At 56.2% G+C, this 19566-nt stretch overlaps 1 protein-coding gene across 1 annotated transcript in view; it reads left to right on the plus strand.

Moving 5' to 3' along the window:
* Positions 1-19566, plus strand: part of LOC116955819 (amyloid-beta A4 protein-like) — a 72820-nt gene that overhangs the window by 33814 nt on the left and 19440 nt on the right. Inside the window, exons 2-8 of the mRNA XM_076053716.1 lie at positions 4648-4806; positions 6058-6187; positions 7730-7875; positions 10909-11405; positions 12000-12256; positions 15826-15983; positions 18435-18515. Of these exons, the coding sequence (XP_075909831.1) occupies positions 4648-4806; positions 6058-6187; positions 7730-7875; positions 10909-11405; positions 12000-12256; positions 15826-15983; positions 18435-18515 (1428 nt within the window). The remainder of the gene's footprint in view (positions 1-4647; positions 4807-6057; positions 6188-7729; positions 7876-10908; positions 11406-11999; positions 12257-15825; positions 15984-18434; positions 18516-19566) is intronic.

Raw genomic sequence — 19566 nt, forward strand, 5'->3', positions numbered from 1 at the left:
TGGCGTGCGGAGATCACTCGGTGATGACGGCGATGATGAGGGCAGACGCAGCGACGACTGCAGCGTCACGTTCAGGGGGTCAAGGCCAGGCAGCCGCGTCAGCAGGAGCGGTGGCGGAGCGTCGTCGTCGTCGACGTCGCTGCGATGTCTCCTTCGTATTTGTTGATCGGGGCATTGCGTCGTTGCATATTGCACTGCGGTCTGTTCTGGGGTAGTGATAGGGGTCGGGGTAGTGGTAGGGGCAGTGATAGGGATAGTGGTAGGGGTAGTGGGTAGGGGCAGTGGTAGTGGTAGGGGCAGTGGTAGTGGTAGGGGTAGTGGTAGGGGCAGTGGTAGTGGTAGGGGTAGTGGTAGGGGTAGTGATAGGGGTAGGTGCAGTGATAGGGGCAGTGGTAGTGATAGGGGTCGTGGTAGGGGCAGTGGTAGTGGTAGGGGCAGTGGTAGTGGTAGGGGCAGTGGTAGTGATAGGGGTCGTGGTAGGGGCAGTGGTAGTGATAGGGGTCGTGGTAGGGGCAGTGGTAGTGATAGGGGTCGTGTACCATCCCTGGTTCTTGGTGGGCCGTGGATCTTTGCGGACGCCGTCGCCCCAACTGCGCTGCCGTGACGCACGTGACCACGCACGGCGTTCCGACAACCTCTGCCCCCTCCCCTGCCCCCTCCCCTGCCCCCTCCTCTTGAGTTGCGAGCCCTGGAGTCGTAAATCCCACGGCGTCGTCGTCGTCGTCTTAGCGAGGAGCTTCGCAGATGAACTTTACACGGGCGCCCAAAGCAAAAGACGAAGATCCCCCGCGTAGCCTCTGAGCAGACTGGGGGCAAGTGCTGCTGGCGAGCGGCAGCAGCCAACGGCGGGACCGTCGCTGTGGCACACGACGTGGTGGGCGGGTGTCCAGCAACCACGCCCGGCCGCCTTTGTCTCCCCGCCCCCACCTCGCCCCCCAAGAGCGACGCTTTTATACGCCGCAGCAGCAGCAGCTTACTCGGCTTGAGGCCGAGTTGACCTAGGGAGGGTGGGTGGGTGGGCAAAATCCCAGGGACCGGTTTCAGGTGATATTCGTCGCCGCGAGCCGGGCGGGGGAGGGGGTGGAATCGAACTCGGGTCGCGTGGCTGCGTACGGCGCGAAGGGAGTTTGGCGAGACTTGTCCCGGAGTGCTCCCCCCCCCCCTTGTCAGCGGCTGCTGCTGCTGCGGGGTGTTGCACGCACAGCTCTTGGGGGGGGCACGTGGACCCGCGGGGAGGATCGGGCAAAGGCGGCTCAGACGCCTCCTCCGCCGCCGCCGCCCTCTTCAGGGCGAAGAGGCCACGTGCGTTGTAAAGTCGTTTCTTTTTTTTATTAATCTGCGTCATTAAATCGCTCCGGGAGGGTGTGGGAGTGAGGGAAGGGAGGGAGGGGGACCGGGGGGAGGGAATGGACGGGTGACATTGCCTCAATAACCAAAGTACAGGTTGAGTTAACTTTTTTACGTACACACGAATGTGTGAGTGTGTGTGTATGTTTGGGTGTGTGTTTGTGTGTGTTTGTGTGTTTGGGTGTGTGTGTGTGTTTGGGTGTGTGTGTGTGTTTGGGTGTGTTTGTGTGTGTGTTTGTGCGTGTGTGTTTGTGGGTGTGTTTGTGTGTGTGTTTGTGTGTTTGTGCGTGTGTGTTTGTGGGTGTGTTTGTGGGTGTGTGTGTGTGTGTTTGTGGGTGTGTTTTGTGTGTGTGTTTGTGGGTGTGTTTTGTGTGTGTGTGTTTGTGTGTGTGTGTTTGTGTGTGTGTTTGGGTGTGTGTTTTTGTGTGTGTGTTTGGGTGTGTGTTTTTGTGTGTGTGTTTGGGTGTGTGTTTTTGTGTGTGTGTTTGGGTGTGTGTTTTTATGTGTGTGTGTTTGTGTGTGTGTGTGTGTTTGGGTGTGTGTGTTTGGGTGTGTGTGTTTGGGTGTGTGTGTTTGGGTGTGTGTGTGTTTGCGTGTGTGTGTGTGTTTGCGTGTGTGTGTGTGTTTGCGTGTGTGTGTGTGTTTGCGTGTGGGTGTGTGTTTGCGTGTGGGTGTGTGTGTGTGTTTGCGTGTGTGTGTGTGTGTGTGTTTGCGTGTGTGTGTGTGTTTGCGTGTGTGTGTGTGTTTGCGTGTGTGTGTGTTTGCGTGTGTGTGCGTGTGTGTTTGCGTGTGTGTGTGTGTTTGCGTGTGTGTGTGTGTTTGCGTGTGTGTGTGTTTGGGTGCGGATTTGTGGTGCAGCGGGGTTGTCGCGCTGCGCTGCGAACTCGGCGACCCCGACACCGGTGACGAATATCCGAACCGGTGCCTGTGCCTCCCCTCATGAGTCCCCGGTGCGTTGCGGAGAAGACACCGCCCCTGGGGAGACAAAGGCGGCCCCGGGCGTGGTGTTGGCCACCCCGCACCCCCCTTTTGTGTGCCGCAGTGCCGCCGCCACCGCCGCCCGCTAACGCCACTTGCCCCGACGGGCTGTGAAGGCTACGCGAGGTGGGGGGGGGATCTTTGGCTTTGTTTGGAGAGGCGGCATAGCCGGGGGTGGGGGGGGGGAAGTGGGGTGACGTCACGCGGGGACACTCGTGCGTGCGCAGCGCAGCGAGGCGAAAATATTTTTTCTGCCAGGGGTCGAGCAACCCCCCACCTCCCCTCCCCCCCAGAATCGTGTTATTTTAAAAAGCACATATAGGGCAAAGATCTGCTTCAGAGGCGCCACGGTGGCTAGGAGAAGTTAACTACCTCGCCTGGTACACAGGAGAGGTCGTGGGTTCGATCCCGACCCTGACGCCTGCCGCTGTATATTTGGAGTTTGCGGTGTGTCTCTCTCCTCCCTCTCTCTCTCTCTGTCCGTGGTCGCGTGGATTATTCTCCGGGTCCTCCGGGTTTTTTTTCCCTGCACGTTCAGAATCGTTTGTGGCTACTGGCTATAAATGTCCACGCGATGATGATGATGATGAAGCCACTTGGTTGAGCTGTCATTTGGCTTAGTGGTGCCTTTTCTGGTAAAATAAAAAAAATAATTAACAAAAAGAAAGAAGTACGGCACTTGAGTGTCCATATGCAGGGCGGTCCAGATGTCTTGTGGATACCCCATTTAATTCTCCAAAGCGCGTTGTATTTTTTTTAACCTGGCAAGATAAAATAGTTCAATCTTGATTTGAAGCTTTCGTGACTGCCTGCAGGGATCCATACTCTTTGATCCTTTCGGTGAAGTCCACGTAGTGGGTAGCAAATAAATCAAATGAAATATTTCCACCTACGTGACTTTACCGAAAGTACCAGAGAGTATAAAATAGTTCCTTTCCCAGATGTCCCAGTTTTTCTGAACCACCCCCCCTACACTCCCCCCCCCCCCCCCCCCGTGCTCCCCGGTGGGAGCCCCGGGGAGGTTGGAACCGCTGCCAGCTGTGGCCGTCGTGATCTCGCACCACGAGCGACGAGCTGGCGGCCGCCGCGGTCGACCTCCTCCTTTGGGCCTCACGTCCCGCAACGGGACGATGAAGGCGACTAAACGAAACGAAACTAACCAAACTAAAGTAAACTATACTAAACAAACTACACTAACTAAACTAAAGTAAACTATACTAAACACACTACACTAACCAATCTAAACTAAGTAAACTATACTAAACAAACTACACTCACCAATCTAAACTAAAGTAAACTATACTAAACAAACTACACTCACCAATCTAAACTAAAGTAAACTATACTAAACAAACTACACTCACCAATCTAAAATAAAGTCAACTATACTAAACAAACTACACTAACTAATCTAAACTAAAGTTAACTATACTAAACAAACTACACTAACTAAACTAAAGTAAACTATACTAAACACACTACACTAACCAATCTAAACTAAGTAAACTATACTAAACAAACTACACTAACCAATCTAATCTAAAGTAAACTATACTAAACAAACTACACTAACCAATCTAATCTAAAGTAAACTATACTAAACACACTACACTCACCAATCTAAACTAAAGTAAACTATACTAAACAAACTACACTCACCAATCTAAACTAAGTAAACTATACTAAACAAACTACACTAACCAATCTAAACTAAAGTAAACTATACTAAACAAACTACACTAACCAATCTAAACTATACTAAACAAACTACACTCACCAATCTAAACTAAACTATACTAAACAAACTACACTCACCAATCTTAACTAAAGTAAACTATACTAAACAAACTACACTCACCAATCTAAACTATACTAAACAAACTACACTCACCAATCTAAACTAAACTATACTAAAGAAACTACACTCACCAATCTAAACTAAAGTAAACTATACTAAACAAACTACAGTAACCAATCTAAACTAAAGTAAACTATACTAAACAAACTACACTCACCAATCTAAACTAAACTATACTAAACAAACTACACTCACCAATCTAAAGTAAACTATACTAAACAAACTACACTCACCAATCTAAACTAAAGTAAACTATACTAAACAAACTACACTAACCAATCTAAACTAAAGTAAACTATACTAAACAAACTACACTAACCAATCTAAACTAAACTATATTAAACAAACTACACTAACCAATCTTAACTAAAGTAAACTATACTAAACAAACTACACTCACCAATCTAAACTCTACTAAACAAACTACACTAACCGACGCTCCCCGTCTCCCGCCCTCTCCGCAGGCCGCCCCTCCTCCAAGCTCCGCCCATCCCCAGGTGGCCATGTTCTGCGGGAAGCTGAACATGCACCTGGACCTGCGCACGGGCGTCTGGGAGCCCGACCCATCCGGTACCACGTCCTGCCTGAGCAGCAGCCACGACATCCTCAAGTACTGCCAGCAGGCAAGCAGCAGCCCCTTACCCCCCCCCCCTTACCCCCCACACGTCTCTCTCCCCCCCCTTACCCCCCTTACCCCCCTTACCCTCCATGCGTCTCTCCTCCCCCCCTTACACCCCACGCGTCTCTCCCCCCCCCCTTACCCCCCACACGTCTCTCCTCCCCCCCTTACCCCCCACACGTCTCTCCCCCCCCCCCCCTTACCCCTCTTACCCCCCCTTACCCCCCTTACCCCCCCTTACCCCCCCTTACCCCCCACACATCTCTCCCCTCCCCTTACCCCCCCTTACCCCCCACACGTCTCTCCCCCCCCTCTTACCCCCCCTTACCCCCCACTCGTCTTGCGGCTTCCTGTTCTGTCCGATTTGGCTCACGACGCGACCGCAGCCACCACCGTCGCGGTGGTGGCTGCGGTGGTGGCGGTGGTGGTGGTGGCTGCGGTGGTGGCGGTGGTGGTGGTGGCTGTGGTGGTGGTGGTAGTGGCTGCGGTGGTGGCTGTGGCTGCGGTGGTGGCTGCGGTGGTGGCTGCGGTGGTGGCTGCGGTGGTGGCTGCGGTGGTGGCGGTGGTGGTGGCTGTGGTTGCGGTGGTGGCGGTGATGGCTGCGGTGGTAGCGGCGGCGGCGGCGGTGCTTGCAGTTTGATTCTCTCTCTCGAGCGACCCTCACCTGCAGCAGCAGCAGCAGCAGCTGATTAAGAAATGCATGCTCGTAATAGAGGAGGTTTCTGCTGGCGTTCGATCGCGTGAACACGTAATTGTGCGTCGTTAACCCCGGCCACCCACGCCACCACCCGATGACGACGACCCACGGCCAGTCAGCGAGGGGTTCGTCACGTAAACAACAACGTGGCCAGTCGGCTGCTCGTTCAGCGACAACCGCTTCTGCGCTGGACAGGTCAACCCACTGCAGCCATTTGCACATTCGGGCACCGGTGAAGTTTCGCCGGTAATTACAGCCGGCGGCGGTAGCGGTCAGCGCTACGCCGCGCTACGAACCCGGCGACCCGGGTTCGATTCCCGCTCGCGGCCAACGCCGGTGACGACTGTCCGAACCGGTCCTGGGCTTTCCTCCCCCAGGTCGACTCGGCCTCAAATGAGTTGCCCGGCACGACGTGCTGTCACCATCGCCGCTGGGTGACGCTGGCCACCCACCCCCCCTTCGTGCGTGACGCCCCGGCCTTCGTAGGGCGCTGCTGCTCCGCTACCGGCACTTGCCCCAGGCTACACGGGGGATCTTTGCCTTTGTGCGCTCGTGCAGGTGTACCCGGACTTGCGGGTGACGGGCGTTGAAGAGGCGACGCAGGCCGTGTCGGTGGACAACTGGTGCAGGAGGGGCAAGGCTCGCTGCCACGCCAACTCGCACATCGTGCTGCCCTACCACTGCCTGGGTGCGGCCCGCGGGGAGGGGAATGGGGAGGGAGAGGGAAGGGGGAGGGAGGGGATGGGGGGGAGGGAGAGGGAGGGGGGAGGGGATGAGGGGGAGGGAGAGGGGGGAGGGAGGGGATGGGGGGGAGGGAGGGGGGAGGGAGGGGATGGGGGGGAGAGAGGGAAGGAGGGAGGAAGGAGGCAAGGAGGGAGGAGGGGGAAGGAGGGAGGGAGGTGGGAATGAGGGAGGGAGGGGGGGGGAATGAGGGAGGGAGGGAGGGGGGGAAGGAGGGGGTTGTTTAACGTCTACATTACCTATGGGTGTCTGTGTGGGCACCTATGGCATTTTGTGTGTGAGTGGTTTTCTGCGTGAGTGGTTTTCTGTGTGAGTGGTTTTCTGCGTGAGTGGTTTTCTGTGTGAGTGGTTTTCTGTGTGACTGGTTTTCTGTGTGAGTGGTTTTCTGCTAGAGTGGTTTTCTGCGTGAGTGGTTTTCTGCGTGAGTGGTTTTCTGCGTGAGTGGTTTTCTGCGTGAGTGGTTTTCTGCGTGAGTGGTTTTCTGCGTGAGTGGTTTTCTGCGTGAGTGGTTTTCTGCGTGAGTGGTTTTCTGCGTGAGTGGTTTTCTGCGTGAGTGGTTTTCTGCGTGAGTGGTTTTCTGCGTGACTGGTTTTCTGCGTGACTGGTTTTCTGCGTGACTGGTTTTCTGCGTGACTGGTTTTCTGTGTGACTGGTTTTCTGTGTGACTGGTTTTGTGTGTGAGTGGTTTTCTGTGTGAGTGGTTTTCTGTGTGAGTGGTTTTCTGTGTGAGTGGTTTTCTGTGTGAGTGGTTTTCTGCGTGAGTGGTTTTCTGCGTGAGTGGTTTTCTGCGTGAGTGGTTTTCTGCGTGAGTGGTTTTCTGCGTGAGTGGTTTTCTGCGTGAGTGGTTTTCTGCGTGAGTGGTTTTCTGCGTGAGTGGTTTTCTGCGTGAGTGGTTTTCTGCGTGAGTGGTTTTCTGCGTGAGTGGTTTTCTGCGTGAGTGGTTTTCTGCGTGAGTGGTTTTCTGCGTGAGTGGTTTTCTGCGTGAGTGGTTTTCTGCGTGAGTGGTTTTCTGCGTGAGTGGTTTTCTGCGTGAGTGGTTTTCTGCGTGAGTGGTTTTCTGCGTGAGTGGTTTTCTGCGAGAGTGGTTTTCTGCGAGGGTGGTTTTCTGCGAGGGTGGTTTTCTGCGAGGGTGGTTTTCTGCGAGGGTGGTTTTCTGCGAGGGTGGTTTTCTGCGAGGGTGGTTTTCTGCGAGGGTGGTTTTCTGCGAGGGTGGTTTTCTGCGAGAGTGGTTTTCTGCGAGAGTGGTTTTCTGCGAGAGTGGTTTTCTGCGTGAGTGGTTTTCTGTGTGAGCCTATGGGTATCTCCGTGTGAAGCCTAGGGCAGTGGAGTGAGATGAGAGGGTAGAGGCAGGAGAGAGCGTGGAGGGGAGTGGAGTGGAGTGAGATGAGAGGCAGGAGAGAGCTTGGAAGGGAGTGGGGTGAGATGAGTTTGAGGGCAAGGAGCTCTCCGATGACGCGGGCTCCTCTCTCCGGCCTGGCGGCGCGTGCAGTTGAGGTGGAGCAGGAGGTGGACATGGAGGAGGCCACCGTGACCGATGGCGACGCTCACTCGCAGCTGGGCGACTGCGTCCAGATGGGTCAGATGAAGTTGGACGAGTGTCACCCGGCCAGGTTCTGGAAGCGTCTTGCTCGCCAGGTGCCCCACACCACCACCCTCCTGTTCCTAGCTGTGTCTGTGCGTCTCTCTCCCCGTGTCTCTCTCCCCGTGTCTCTCTGCCTGTGTCTCTCTGCCTGTGTCTCTCTGCCCGTGTCTCTCTCTGCCTGTGTCTCTCTGCCTGTGTCTCTCTCTCCCCGTGTCTCTCTCTGCCTGTGTCTCTCTCTCCCCGTGTCTCTCTCCCGTGTCTCTATCTCCCCGTGTCTCTCTCCCGTGTCTCTCTCTCCCGTGTCTCTCTCTCCCCGTGTCTCTCTCTGCCCGTGTCTCTCTCTCCGTGTCTCTCTGCCTGTGTCTCTCTGCCTGTGTCTCTCTGCCCGTGTCTCTCTCTGCCTGTGTCTCTCTGCCTGTGTCTCTCTCTCCCCGTGTCTCTCTCTGCCTGTGTCTCTCTCTCCCCGTGTCTCTCTCCCCGTGTCTCTCTGCCTGTGTCTCTCTCCCCGTGTCTCTCTCCCCGTGTCTCTCTGCCCGTGTCTCTCTGCCTGTGTCTCTCTCTCCCCGTGTCTCTCTCTCCCCGTGTCTCTCTCTGCCCGTGTCTCTCTCTGCCCGTGTCTCTCTCTGCCCGTGTCTCTCTCTCCCCGTGTCTCTCTGCCCGTGTCTCTCTCCCCGTGTCTCTTTCTCTGTGTCTCTCCCCGCGTCTCTCTCCCCGTGTCTCTCTCTGCCCGTGTCTCTCTCTGCCCGTGTCTCTCTCTGCCCGTGTCTCTCCCCGCGTCTCTCTCCCCGCGTCTCTCTCTGCCCGTGTCTCTCTCTGCCCGTGTCTCTCTCTCCCCGTGTCTCTCTCTGCCCGTGTCTCTCTGCCCGTGTCTCTCTGCCTGTGTCTCTCTCTGCCCGTGTCTCTCTCTCCCCGTGTCTCTCTCTCCCCGTGTCTCTCTCTCCCCGTGTCTCTCTGCCCGTGTCTCTCTGCCCGTGTCTCTCTCTCCCCGTGTCTCTCTCTCCCCGTGTCTCTCTCCCCGTGTCTCTCTCTCCCCGTGTCTCTCTCCCGTGTCCCTCTCTCCCGTGTCTCTCTCTCCCCGTGTCTCTCTCTCCCCGTGTCTCTCTCTCCCCGTGTCTCTCTGCCCGTGTCTCTCTGCCTGTGTCTCTCTGCCCGTGTCTCTCTCTGCCTGTGTCTCTCTGCCTGTGTCTCTCTGCCTGTGTCTCTCTCTCCCCGTGTCTCTCTCTGCCTGTGTCTCTCTCTCCCCGTGTCTCTCTCCCCGTGTCTCTCTGCCTGTGTCTCTCTCCCCGTGTCTCTCTGCCCGTGTCTCTCTGCCCGTGTCTCTCTCTGCCCGTGTCTCTCTGCCCGTGTCTCTCTCCCCGTGTCTCTTTCTCCGTGTCTCTCCCCGCGTCTCTCTCCCCGCATCTCTCCCCCCGTGTCTCTCTCTGCCCGTGTCTCTCTCTGCCCGTGTCTCTCTCTGCCCGTGTCTCTCTCTGCCCGTGTCTCTCCCCGCGTCTCTCTCCCCGTGTCTCTCTCTGCCCGTGTCTCTCTCTGCCCGTGTCTCTCTCTTCCCGTGTCTCTCTCTGCCCGTGTCTCTCTGCCTGTGTCTCTCTCTCCCCGTGTCTCTCTCTCCCCGTGTCTCTCTCTCCCCGTGTCTCTCTCTCCCCGTGTATCTCTCTCCCCGTGTCTCTCTGCCCGTGTCTCTCTGCCCGTGTCTCTCTCTCCCCGTGTCTCTCTCTCCCCGTGTCTCTCTCCCCGTGTCTCTCTCTCCCCGTGTCTCTCTCTCCCCGTGTCTCTCTCTCCCGTGTCTCTCTCTCCCGTGTCTCTCTCTCCCCGTGTCTCTCTCTCCCCGTGTCTCTCTCTCCCCGTGTCTCTCTGCCCGTGTCTCTCTGCCTGTGTCTCTCTCTCCGTGTCTCTCCCCGCGTCTCTCCCCGCGTCTCTCTCCCCGGGTCTCTCTCTGCCCGTGTCTCTCTCTGCCCGTGTCTCTCTCTGCCCGTGTCTCTCTCTGCCCGTGTCTCTCTCTGCCCGTGTCTCTCTCTGCCCGTGTCTCTCTCTGCCCGTGTCTCTCTGCCCGTGTCTCTCTACCCGTGTCTCCCTGTCCCTGTTTCTTTGCCCATGTCTCCCTGTCCCTGTTTCTCTGACCGTGTCTCTCTCTGCCCGTGTCCCTCTCTCCCCGTGTCCCTCTCTCCCCGTGTCTCTCTCTGCCCGTGTCTCTCTCTGCCCGTGTCTCTCTCTGCCCGTGTCTCTCTCTGCCCGTGTCTCTCTGCCCGTGTCTCTCTACCCGTGTCTCCCTGTCCCTGTTTCTCTGCCCGTGTCTCTCTCTGCCCGTGTCTCTCCCTCCCCGTGTCTCTCTCTCCCCGTGTCTCTCTCTGCCCGTGTCTCTCTCTCCCCGTGTCTCTCTCTGCCCGTGTCTCTCTCTGCCCGTGTCTCTCTCTGCCCGTGTCTCTCTCTGCCCGTGTCTCTCTCTGCCCGTGTCTCTCTCTGCCCGTGTCTCTCTCTGCCCGTGTCTCTCTCTCCCCGTGTCTCTCTCTCCCCGTGTCTCTCTCTCCCCGTGTCTCTCTCCGCCCGTGTCTCTCTCTGCCCGTGTCTCCCTCTGCCCGTGTCTCTCTCTGCCCGTGTCTCTCTCCCCGTGTCTCTTTCCCCGTGTCTCTCTCTCCCCGTATCTCTCTCTGCCCGTGTCTCTCTCTGCCCGTGTCTCTCTCTGCCCGTGTCTCTCTCTGCCCGTGTCTCTCTCTGCCCGCGTCTCTCTCTGCCCGCGTCTCTCTCTGCCCGTGTCTCTCTCTGCCCGCGTCTCTCTCTGCCCGCGTCTCTCTCTGCCCGCGTCTCTCTCTGCCCGCGTCTCTCTCTGCCCGCGTCTCTCTCTCCCCGTGTCTCTCTCTGCCCGTGTCTCTCTCTGCCCGTGTCTCTCTCTCTCCGTGTCTCTCTCCGCCCGTGTCTCTCTCTCCCCGTGTCTCTCTCCGCCCGTGTCTCTCTCTCCCCGTGTCTCTCTGCCCGTGTCTCTCTCCGCCCGTGTCTCTCTCCCCCGTGTCTCTCTCTGCCTGTGTCTCTCTCTGCCCGTGTCTCCACGTAACTCCCCCCGCGTGCGGCTCCCCTCCCCCCCCCGCACCCAGATGTGCCTGGAGTACACCCTGTGGGACTACACCCCCAGAAGGCCGTGCGGCGCGGACGGCTTCCGCGGCATACGCTACACGTGCTGCCCGTCCCCCGCCGGCGGCTCGGAGGAGACGCGCTCGCGGGAAGTCTCCTCCTACGACGACTACGACGACGATGACGTCGACGACGTCCAGGAGGAGGTGGTGGCGGCGGAAGAGGAGGAGGAGGATGAGGAGGTCCCTGAGGTAGAGGAGGAGGTCGTCCCTGAGGAGGAGGAGGAGGAGGATGAAGACGTGGTGGAGGATGAGGAGGAGGTCGACGCTCCTGAAGAGGAATTTTCCCAGGACGAGGTGGAGGACGAGGTGGAGCAGGAGGAGCAGGAGGAGCAGCAGGAGGAGGAGGAGGAGGGGTACGATTTGAGAAATGACGAGGACGAGGCTGCGGACAAGCCCCAGAGGAGCCCTTACGAGGACGACCTGGAGCTGTGGTTCGACATGAACGACGCGCAGTCCAGGTGGGTTCTGCCCGCACGCCCCCCCCACCCCCCCCACCACCCCCCCCACCACCCCCCACCACCCCCCAGCGACAGAAGAGTGACAGGGAGGTGGCTGACTGCCAATGAGCGAGCGACTTGGAGAGTGGTTCAGTGACTGAAGTTCACGGGCAGAGTAACCACGGCAGCGGCAGCGGCAGCGGCAGCAGCAGCAGCAGCGATAGAAGGCTGACGAGCGGGTGACTGACCGCGGGTGACGATGGTGGCGTGGGTCCCACCAGCGAGCGGTGGCGGTAGCGGTCAGCGCTACGCCGCTCGGCGTACCCGGCGAACCCGGGTTCGATTCCCGCTCACGGCCAGCACCGGCGCACGGTTATCTCAACCGGTGCCGGACCCTACCCTAGGTCGACTCGGCCTCAGATAAGTACCCGGCGCGGCGTGCGGTAAACATCGCCACCGGGGAGACAAAGGCGGCCGGGCGCGGCGTGGTTGCTGGCCATCCGACGCGTCGTCACTGCTGCTCGCCCGACGGCACGTTCCGCGACGGTCCGTGACGGGCGGCACGGGGTTGGGGGGAGCGACCTTTGTCTCTGTTGGGTGCGGGTAACCCACCAGCGAGGAGGCCGACACGGACGCGGCCGCGCCCGTCGGGGAGGACCACGCGGACGAAGACTACCCGGCCGTCGTCGAGGGCGACGGCGACGACGACGACGAGGGGGAGGAGGAGGAGGAGGAGTCTGACTACGAGACGCGGGAGGGGAGCGACCCCGGCACGGACGACTACAACGTGGAGTACGACTGGCCCAGCGCACCCGGGCACAGCGACTATGAGGATCGGGAGGCGGAGGAGGAGGAGGCGGAGGAGGAGGCCGGTGAGGCTTCCGAGTGCCGCTCGCTAATTCCCACGCCGTGTCAACGCGTCACGGTTTTCTCCCCTCGTCTTGTACAGAGAAACCGAGTTCTCAGGGTCCACACGGCGTTTCAAGGGCGGGCAAAAAATATTTAGATTTGTCTATTTGTGATGATGATGGGACTTTTGGGATGAACGTTGAGATTTATAAGGGGGCACGGGGTGACCAATGAGGTCTGAATTGGTCTGTGATAAGGTAGGGGCACTGGTCAGGGGTTGACAGGGATGGGGTTCCAAGCCGCTCCACCCCCCCCGGTTTGGGGAGAGTTGAATGGACGCGGCGTGGGGCCGACTTTCCTGGCACGTCGTGCGCTGCGGGTGAAACACCGCGGGCCACGACATTGTCAGTGGTTGCGGGGAGCGCGGTGTTTGTGTGCGCGTGCGTGTGTGTGCGTGTGTGTGCGTGCGCGTGTGTGTGCGCGTGTGTGTGCGCGCGTGTGTGCGTGTGTGTGCGTGCGTGTATGTATGCGAGAACATCTGCTGGACTACATAGTGACGGACCAGCGGATGCGAGCCCATGTGCTTGACACCAGGACCTACCGTGGAGCTGATCTGCCCTCTAACCATCGACTAGTCCTCTGTAAGATGCGCCTGCCATTCTTCCACTCCGGTGGTGGGTATACACCCAGGACCCCATTCCAACCTAAAGTGGCCTGGTCTCAGTTATCTGATGAAAGTTGCAAGCTAGAATTTCATCATCGCTTGCGGCTGGGGTTGGCATTGTCCCCCACTCCTCCTGATGTCGAGGGTAAATGGGCGAGGTTTAGGACTGTGACTCATGCAGCTGCAATGGCTGCTTTGGGTACGCGGTCCAGACCTCCCCGGAGACCCTGGCTGACAGGTGAGGTGTTCAGGATGGTTGAGAAAAAGCGACAGGCCCATTGTCATCGGCTACAGAATCCCACGTCAGAGAATGAGGAGGCTTACAGCAGCCTTCGCTCGGAGGTTCGGAGAGCTATGAGGCGCTGCAAGGATGGGTGGTGGTCGCGGGTTGCTGAGGAGATGGAGTCTGCCTCAGTGGCCCGTGATCACAAATCTCTATTTAAATCCATCAAAAAGTAACCTGCAGCGCCACCCCTATTACCATCATTAGGGGAAAAAACGGTTATCCAATCTCCGACCCCCAGGAACAGGTTTGCAGATTTGCTGAGCATTTCTGTGAGTTCCTGGGGGAGGGGAAATCCCTCAGCCAGGAAAACATCGTGGCACAAAGTGGGGATGAACCTGCTGAGGCTGCAGTGCCTCAAATATTGGAAGAAATCACCCCCTGTGAGTGGCTGGCTGAGGTGCCATCTGTTGAGGAAGTACTGAAGGCGATCCGGAGTCTGAGAACAGGAAAGGCACCGGGTAGAGACGATCTCCCAAGCGAAATGCTGAGGGAGGGTGGCATTTGTGCACAGACTACCCTATATGACATCATAACAATCTGGACCACTGGACGGGTTCCGCAGGATTGGAAGGATGCCCTGGTGGTCCCCCTCTTTAAGAAGGGGGACCGCACAGACTGTAACAACTACAGGGACATCTCACTCCTCAGTGTGCCGGGAAAGGTCCTGGCAAGGGTTATTCAACATCGCCTTGCCAGGCACGCTGAGGAGAGGCTTGCGGAGCCCCAATGCGGTTTCAGGAAAGGGCGGTCCTGCACAGATGCCATATTTTCTGTCCGTCTGCTACAGCAGAGGTGTAGGGAATTCCAACAAGGCCTACATCTCTGCTTTATTGACCTGGTCAAGGCCTGTGATACCATCAGTAGGCCTGGGCTCTGGGTTGTTCTTCGTGCTTTTGGAGTCCCTGACCCTCTGCTCACGATCATTAAGGACCTTCATGATGGTGAGTGGGCCCGGGTAAAACTACGTGGCCGGGAGTCAGAGCCATTCCCTGTACACCTTGGGGTGCGACAGGGGTGTCCTCTTGCTCCCACATTATTTAACATCTATTTTTAACCACGTAGTTTGTGAAGCCTTCAATAGCTGTACCGGGGGAATCTCCATTTGGTACAAATATAATGGGAGGCTGATCGATGCCCAGGTGCGGTCAAGGGATGGCTCCCTATTGCTTAACCACGTTATGTATGCCAATGATTTGGTAATAGCTGCTCATTCAGAGGAGGAGTTGGAGATGCTGCTGCTGAGACTGGAGCGTGCCACTAAGAGATGGGGCCTTACCATCAGCCCCACCAAAACTAAGCACCTGCCTGGGTATTTTGTACCATCGGACACTCCACCCCTACAACTCCCAATCGGTGATGGGGCAGTTGTGGAGAGAGTGGAGAGTTTCCCATACCTGGGCAGTGTGCTTATGACCGGCTACAGTTTAACAGCAGAGATCTCACTCCGAATCAGTCGAGCGGCAATATCGTTTCATCGGTTGCGTAACGCTGTGTGGAAGCTACCTGGTCTGTCGCTCCGCACTAAGCTTCAGGTTTTCTCGGCCACGGTCATTCCCTCCCTTCTCTACGCTTGTGAAACGTGGACCCCCCTAATGGAACATCTTCACTGGTTAGAAACATTTAAGCTAGCCTGCCTACGATCCATCCTGGGTTTAACCAGGCTGGATTGTGTGAGGAGCTCACAAATCCTTGAAAGATCTGGGCAAGGTCCCATCGGTGAGCTCCTCCGGCAGGCAAGGCTGCGTTGGCTGGGTCATGTAGCCCTGATGCCCAGCCACCGCATGTCTAAACAGCTTTTGTTCGGCCGGATCGAGGGGGCTGAACGGGCGTGGCACGGGCTAGAGAAGAGATGCAGTGATGTGGTACAGGAGGACGTGGAGCTGAGTGGACTTGCCGATGACTGGTACCAGCGGTGTCAAGATCGGCCTCTGTGGAGGAGGCTCGTGAAGGACGCTATTGGACAGTTGGAGGCAGTCGCCCTCCAACAACAACGGAGGACGGAGGAGCGACGCTCACAACAACGAGCGGAGCGCCGGGTGGCTAAGGCACAGCAGGTTGGCACAGTAGGGGGCACAGGTGGTGCACCAGCCAGTCATCTCAGTCAGTCGACCCATGGCACCTGGGTCTGCCCCGTGACCTCCTGCCAGCGGGCGTTCGACACTTCACGTGGCCTCAATGTGCACATTGCCTGGCACAAGCGTCGCGGTGATGTCACCGCCACTTAGTGGCGAATGGCGGTTGTTGTTGTGTATTCGTGCGTGTGTGTGCGCGCGTGCGTTTGATTCGCCGCGGTATTAACCCAGGGGGTGGGTGGTGGTCGCTGGAGAGAGTCGCACCGCACGCTGCCCAACTCCGCCACCGCGGTGGTGGCTGCGGTCGCGTCGCGAGCCAAACCAGACGGGACAGGAAGCCGCGGGATGCGTGGGGGTGGGGGGGGGGGGTAGCTGGGGGGGTAGCGGGGGGGGAGGGCGCCCGGCCGGGACCGTGAACCTCCGGCAAAAACGTCGTCGAGGCCCAGCGACGGCGTCTGGGGCGGGATGAGGAGGTGGAGGAGGAGGTGGAGGAGGAGGTGGAGGAGGAGGTGGAGGAGGAGGTGGAGGAGGAGGAGGGCTCACCCCCACCCGCCCACCCCACCCACTCAGGCGAGACTGGCGCTGACGACGATAACGACGAGCAGCAGCAGCAGCAGGACGTGTTGAAGCTGTACTTCGATTCGCCGGCGGGCGACGAGCTGGAGCACGACCGCTTCCTCAAGGCCAAGGACCAGCTGGAGGTGCATCATCACCTCCGGCTCATCCAGGTAGCAGCCTCCCACCCCAGTAAACTCAAACTGTGAGTTTTTTTAACACATTATAGGCTTTCGCGAATCAATATCATCCATAAAAAAACTTACATCCATAACAGAGGTTGTTTTGGGTTAGATCGCCTAAATATCTAAATGTGTCGTTAAAACCCGTCACCACCCGACACAGCCAACTAGCAGTAAGGGTTGTGTCACGTAAACAGAACGTGACCAGTTTGTCACTGGTACAGCACTAGTGTGTAGTGTATAGTGTAGTGTATAGTGTAGCGTATAGTGTAGTATATAGTGTAGTGTACTAGTACAGCACTAGTGTGTAGTGTAGTGTATAGTGTAGTGTACTAGTACAGCACTAGTGTGTAGTGTAGTGTATAGTGTAGTGTATAGTGTAGTATACTAGTACAGCACTAGTGTATAGTGTAGTGTATAGTGTAGTATACTAGTACAGCACTAGTGTATAGTGTAGTGTATAGTGTAGTATACTAGTACAGCACTAGTGTATAGTGTAGTGTATAGTGTAGTGTACTAGTACAGCACTAGTGTATAGTGTAGTGTGTAGTGTAGTATATAGTGTAGTATACTAGTACAGCACTAGTGCATAGTGTAGTGTATCGTTTAGTATACTAGTACAGCACTAGTGTATAGTGTAGTGTATAGTATACTAGTACAGCACTAGTGTATAGTGTAGTGTATAGTGTGGTGTGTAGTGTATAGTGTAGTATACTAGTTCATCACCAGTGTATAGTGTAGTGTATAGTGTGGTATATAGTCTAGTGTACTAGTACAGCACTAGAGTGTAGTGTATAGTGTAGTGTATAGTGTAGTGTACTAGTACAGTACTAGTGTGTAGTGTATAGTGTAGTGTATAGTGCAGCACTAGTATGTAGTGTGTAGTGTAGTGTATAGTGTAGTGTATAGTGTAGTGTACAGTGTAGTGTACAGTGTAGTGTAGTAGTACACCACAGCGGTGTGTTGGAAAGCCAAGCCACGATTGTAAATGTTGTGGCTTGGCTCTCCAACACACCGCTGTGCTGTACTGGTATACTACACTATACACTACACTATACACTACACTATACACTGCACTATACACTAGTGCTGTACTAGTACACTACACTATACACTATACACTACACTATACACTACACTATACACTAGTGCTGTACTAGTATACTACACTATACACTACACTACACACTAGTGCTGTACTAGTATACTACACTATACACTACACTATACACTAGTGCTGTACTAGTACACTACACTATACACTACACTATACACTGCACTATACACTACACTATACACTACACTACACACTAGTGCTGTACTAGTACACTACACTATACGGTACACTATACACTACACTATACACTACACTATACACTACACTATACACTACGCTATACACTACACTACACACTAGTGCTGTACTAGTATACTACACTATACACTACACTATACACTACACTATACACTACTATACACTACACTATAAACTACACTGCACACGACACTACACACTAGTGCTGTACTAGTGACGAATTGCCACGTTCTGTTTACGCGACAACCCTTGCGAGTTGGCTGTGTCGGGTGGTGGAGGGTTTTAACGACACATTTGTTTATTTACGCGATCTAACCCTCCCCAACAAAAACCTCTCATGGATGTAAGTTTTTTTAAATCTTTTTTTACCAAGTAAGGCCCCCCACAGCTGCTGTATAGCTCTCTTCTTTTCACGAGCGACCTTGGCCATGGCCAATGTTGATAGCAGCTCGGCAAAGTTGTCGGCTCATCATCATCGGCATCATTGTCGCGTGGGAAATGTCGAGCAGCTGCCCAGTGCTCTGAAACGCGTGACGTGGATTTTAGACTTTGGAAGGTGACAAAAGCCGGAGGACCCCGGAGTGAACGGGCGGACGAGGAGGGGTCCCGGCTTCTACCACCGAGACCCTCGGTTCGAAGTTCAAGTTACGTTAGAGAAAAACAAAGATCCCCCGTATAGCCTCAACAGACTCTTGGGGCAGGTGCTGTTAGCGAGTAGCAGCGCCTATGAAGGCCGATACTGTGGCACACGTGGGGGTGGGTGGCCAGCGCCACGCCCGGCCGCCTTTGTCTCCCCCAGTGGCGATGTTTTCACGAACACCACACCGGGTACTCATTAGAGGCTGAGTCGACCTAGGGCAGGCCCAGGACCGGATCAGATAATCGGGAATCGGACCCGGGTCGCCGCGTTTCGTAGCACAGCGTAGCGCTTGACCGCCGCACCACCGCCGCTCCCCACAACGTACGAATCCTCTCCGGGTTTTACCGGATTGGAACCCGGCGCCTCGGGGCGGATGAGGCTCCACCGCTCTGACCTCCGAGCCACTGCCGGGCCACACGCCCCTGGCCAGCTCCGGCGTAGCCGCTGACTTGCCGCCTCCTCCTGTTCCTCCTTCCCCCCTCGGCAGATCATGAAGGCGTGGGAGGAAGCGAAGATCAACGCGGAGAACAGACCCAACAGTGACCGCCAGGCAGCCGCCCTCATTAAGGTAGCAGTCTACGGGTCTCTGTGTGAGTCGGTGGGTCTCTGTGTGAGTCGGTGGGTCTCTGTGTGAGTCGGTGGGTCTCTGTGTGAGTCGGTGGGTCTCTGTGTGAGTCGGTGGGTCTCTGTGTGAGTCAGTGAGTCTCTGTGTGAGTCGGTGGGTCTCTGTGTGAGTCGGTGGGTCTCTGTGTGAGTCGGTGGGTCTCTATGTGAATCAGTGAGTCTCTGTGTGAGTCGGTGGGTCTCTGTGTGAGTCGGTGGGTCTCTGTGTGAGTCACTGAGTGTCTATGTGAGTCAGTGGGGACTCTGTGCGAGTCAGTGAGTCTCTGTGTGAGTCAGTGAGTCTCTGTGTGAGTCAGTGGGTTTCTGTGTGAGTCAGTGGGTTTCTGTGTGAGTCAGTGAGTCTCTGTGTGAGTCAGTGAGTCTCTGTGTCAGTCGGTGGGTCTCTGTGTGAGTCGGTGGGTCTCTGTGTGAGTCGGTGGGTCTCTGTGTGAGTCATTGAGTGTCTGTGTGAGTCCGTGGGGACTCTGTGTGAGTCAGTGAGTCTCTGTGTGAGTCTGTGGGTTTCTGTGTGAGTCGGTGGGTCTCTGTGTGAGTCAGTGAGTTTCTGTGTGGGTCAGTGGTACTCTGTGTGAGTCACTGGGTCTCTGTGTGAGTCGGTGGGTCTCTGTGTGAGTCAGTGAGTCTCTGTGTGAGTCGGTGGGTCTCTGTGTTAGTCAGTGAGTCTCTGTGTGAGTCTACGGGTCTCTGTGTAAGTTTGTGGGTCTCTGTGAGTCTGTGGGTTCTCTGTGTGAGTCAGTGAGTCTCTGTGTGAGTCTACGGGTCTCTGTGTGAGTCGGTGAGTCTCTGTGTGAGTCAGTGAGTTTCTGTGTGAGTCAGTGGGTTTCTGTGTGAGTCAGTGAGTCTCTGTGGGAGTCAGTGAGTCTCTGTGTGAGTCAGTGGGTCTCTGTGTGAGTCGGTGGGTCTCTGTGTGAGTCGGTGGGTCTCTGTGTGAGTCGGTGGGACTCTGTGTGAGTCATTGAGTGTCTGTGTGAGTCAGTGGGGACGCTGTGTGAGTC

This window comes from Petromyzon marinus, chromosome 62, assembly GCF_048934315.1.
Source record: "Petromyzon marinus isolate PM22_M1 ecotype Great Lakes invasive population chromosome 62, UKy_Petmar_22M1.pri1.0, whole genome shotgun sequence".
NCBI lineage: Eukaryota > Metazoa > Chordata > Hyperoartia > Petromyzontiformes > Petromyzontidae > Petromyzon > Petromyzon marinus.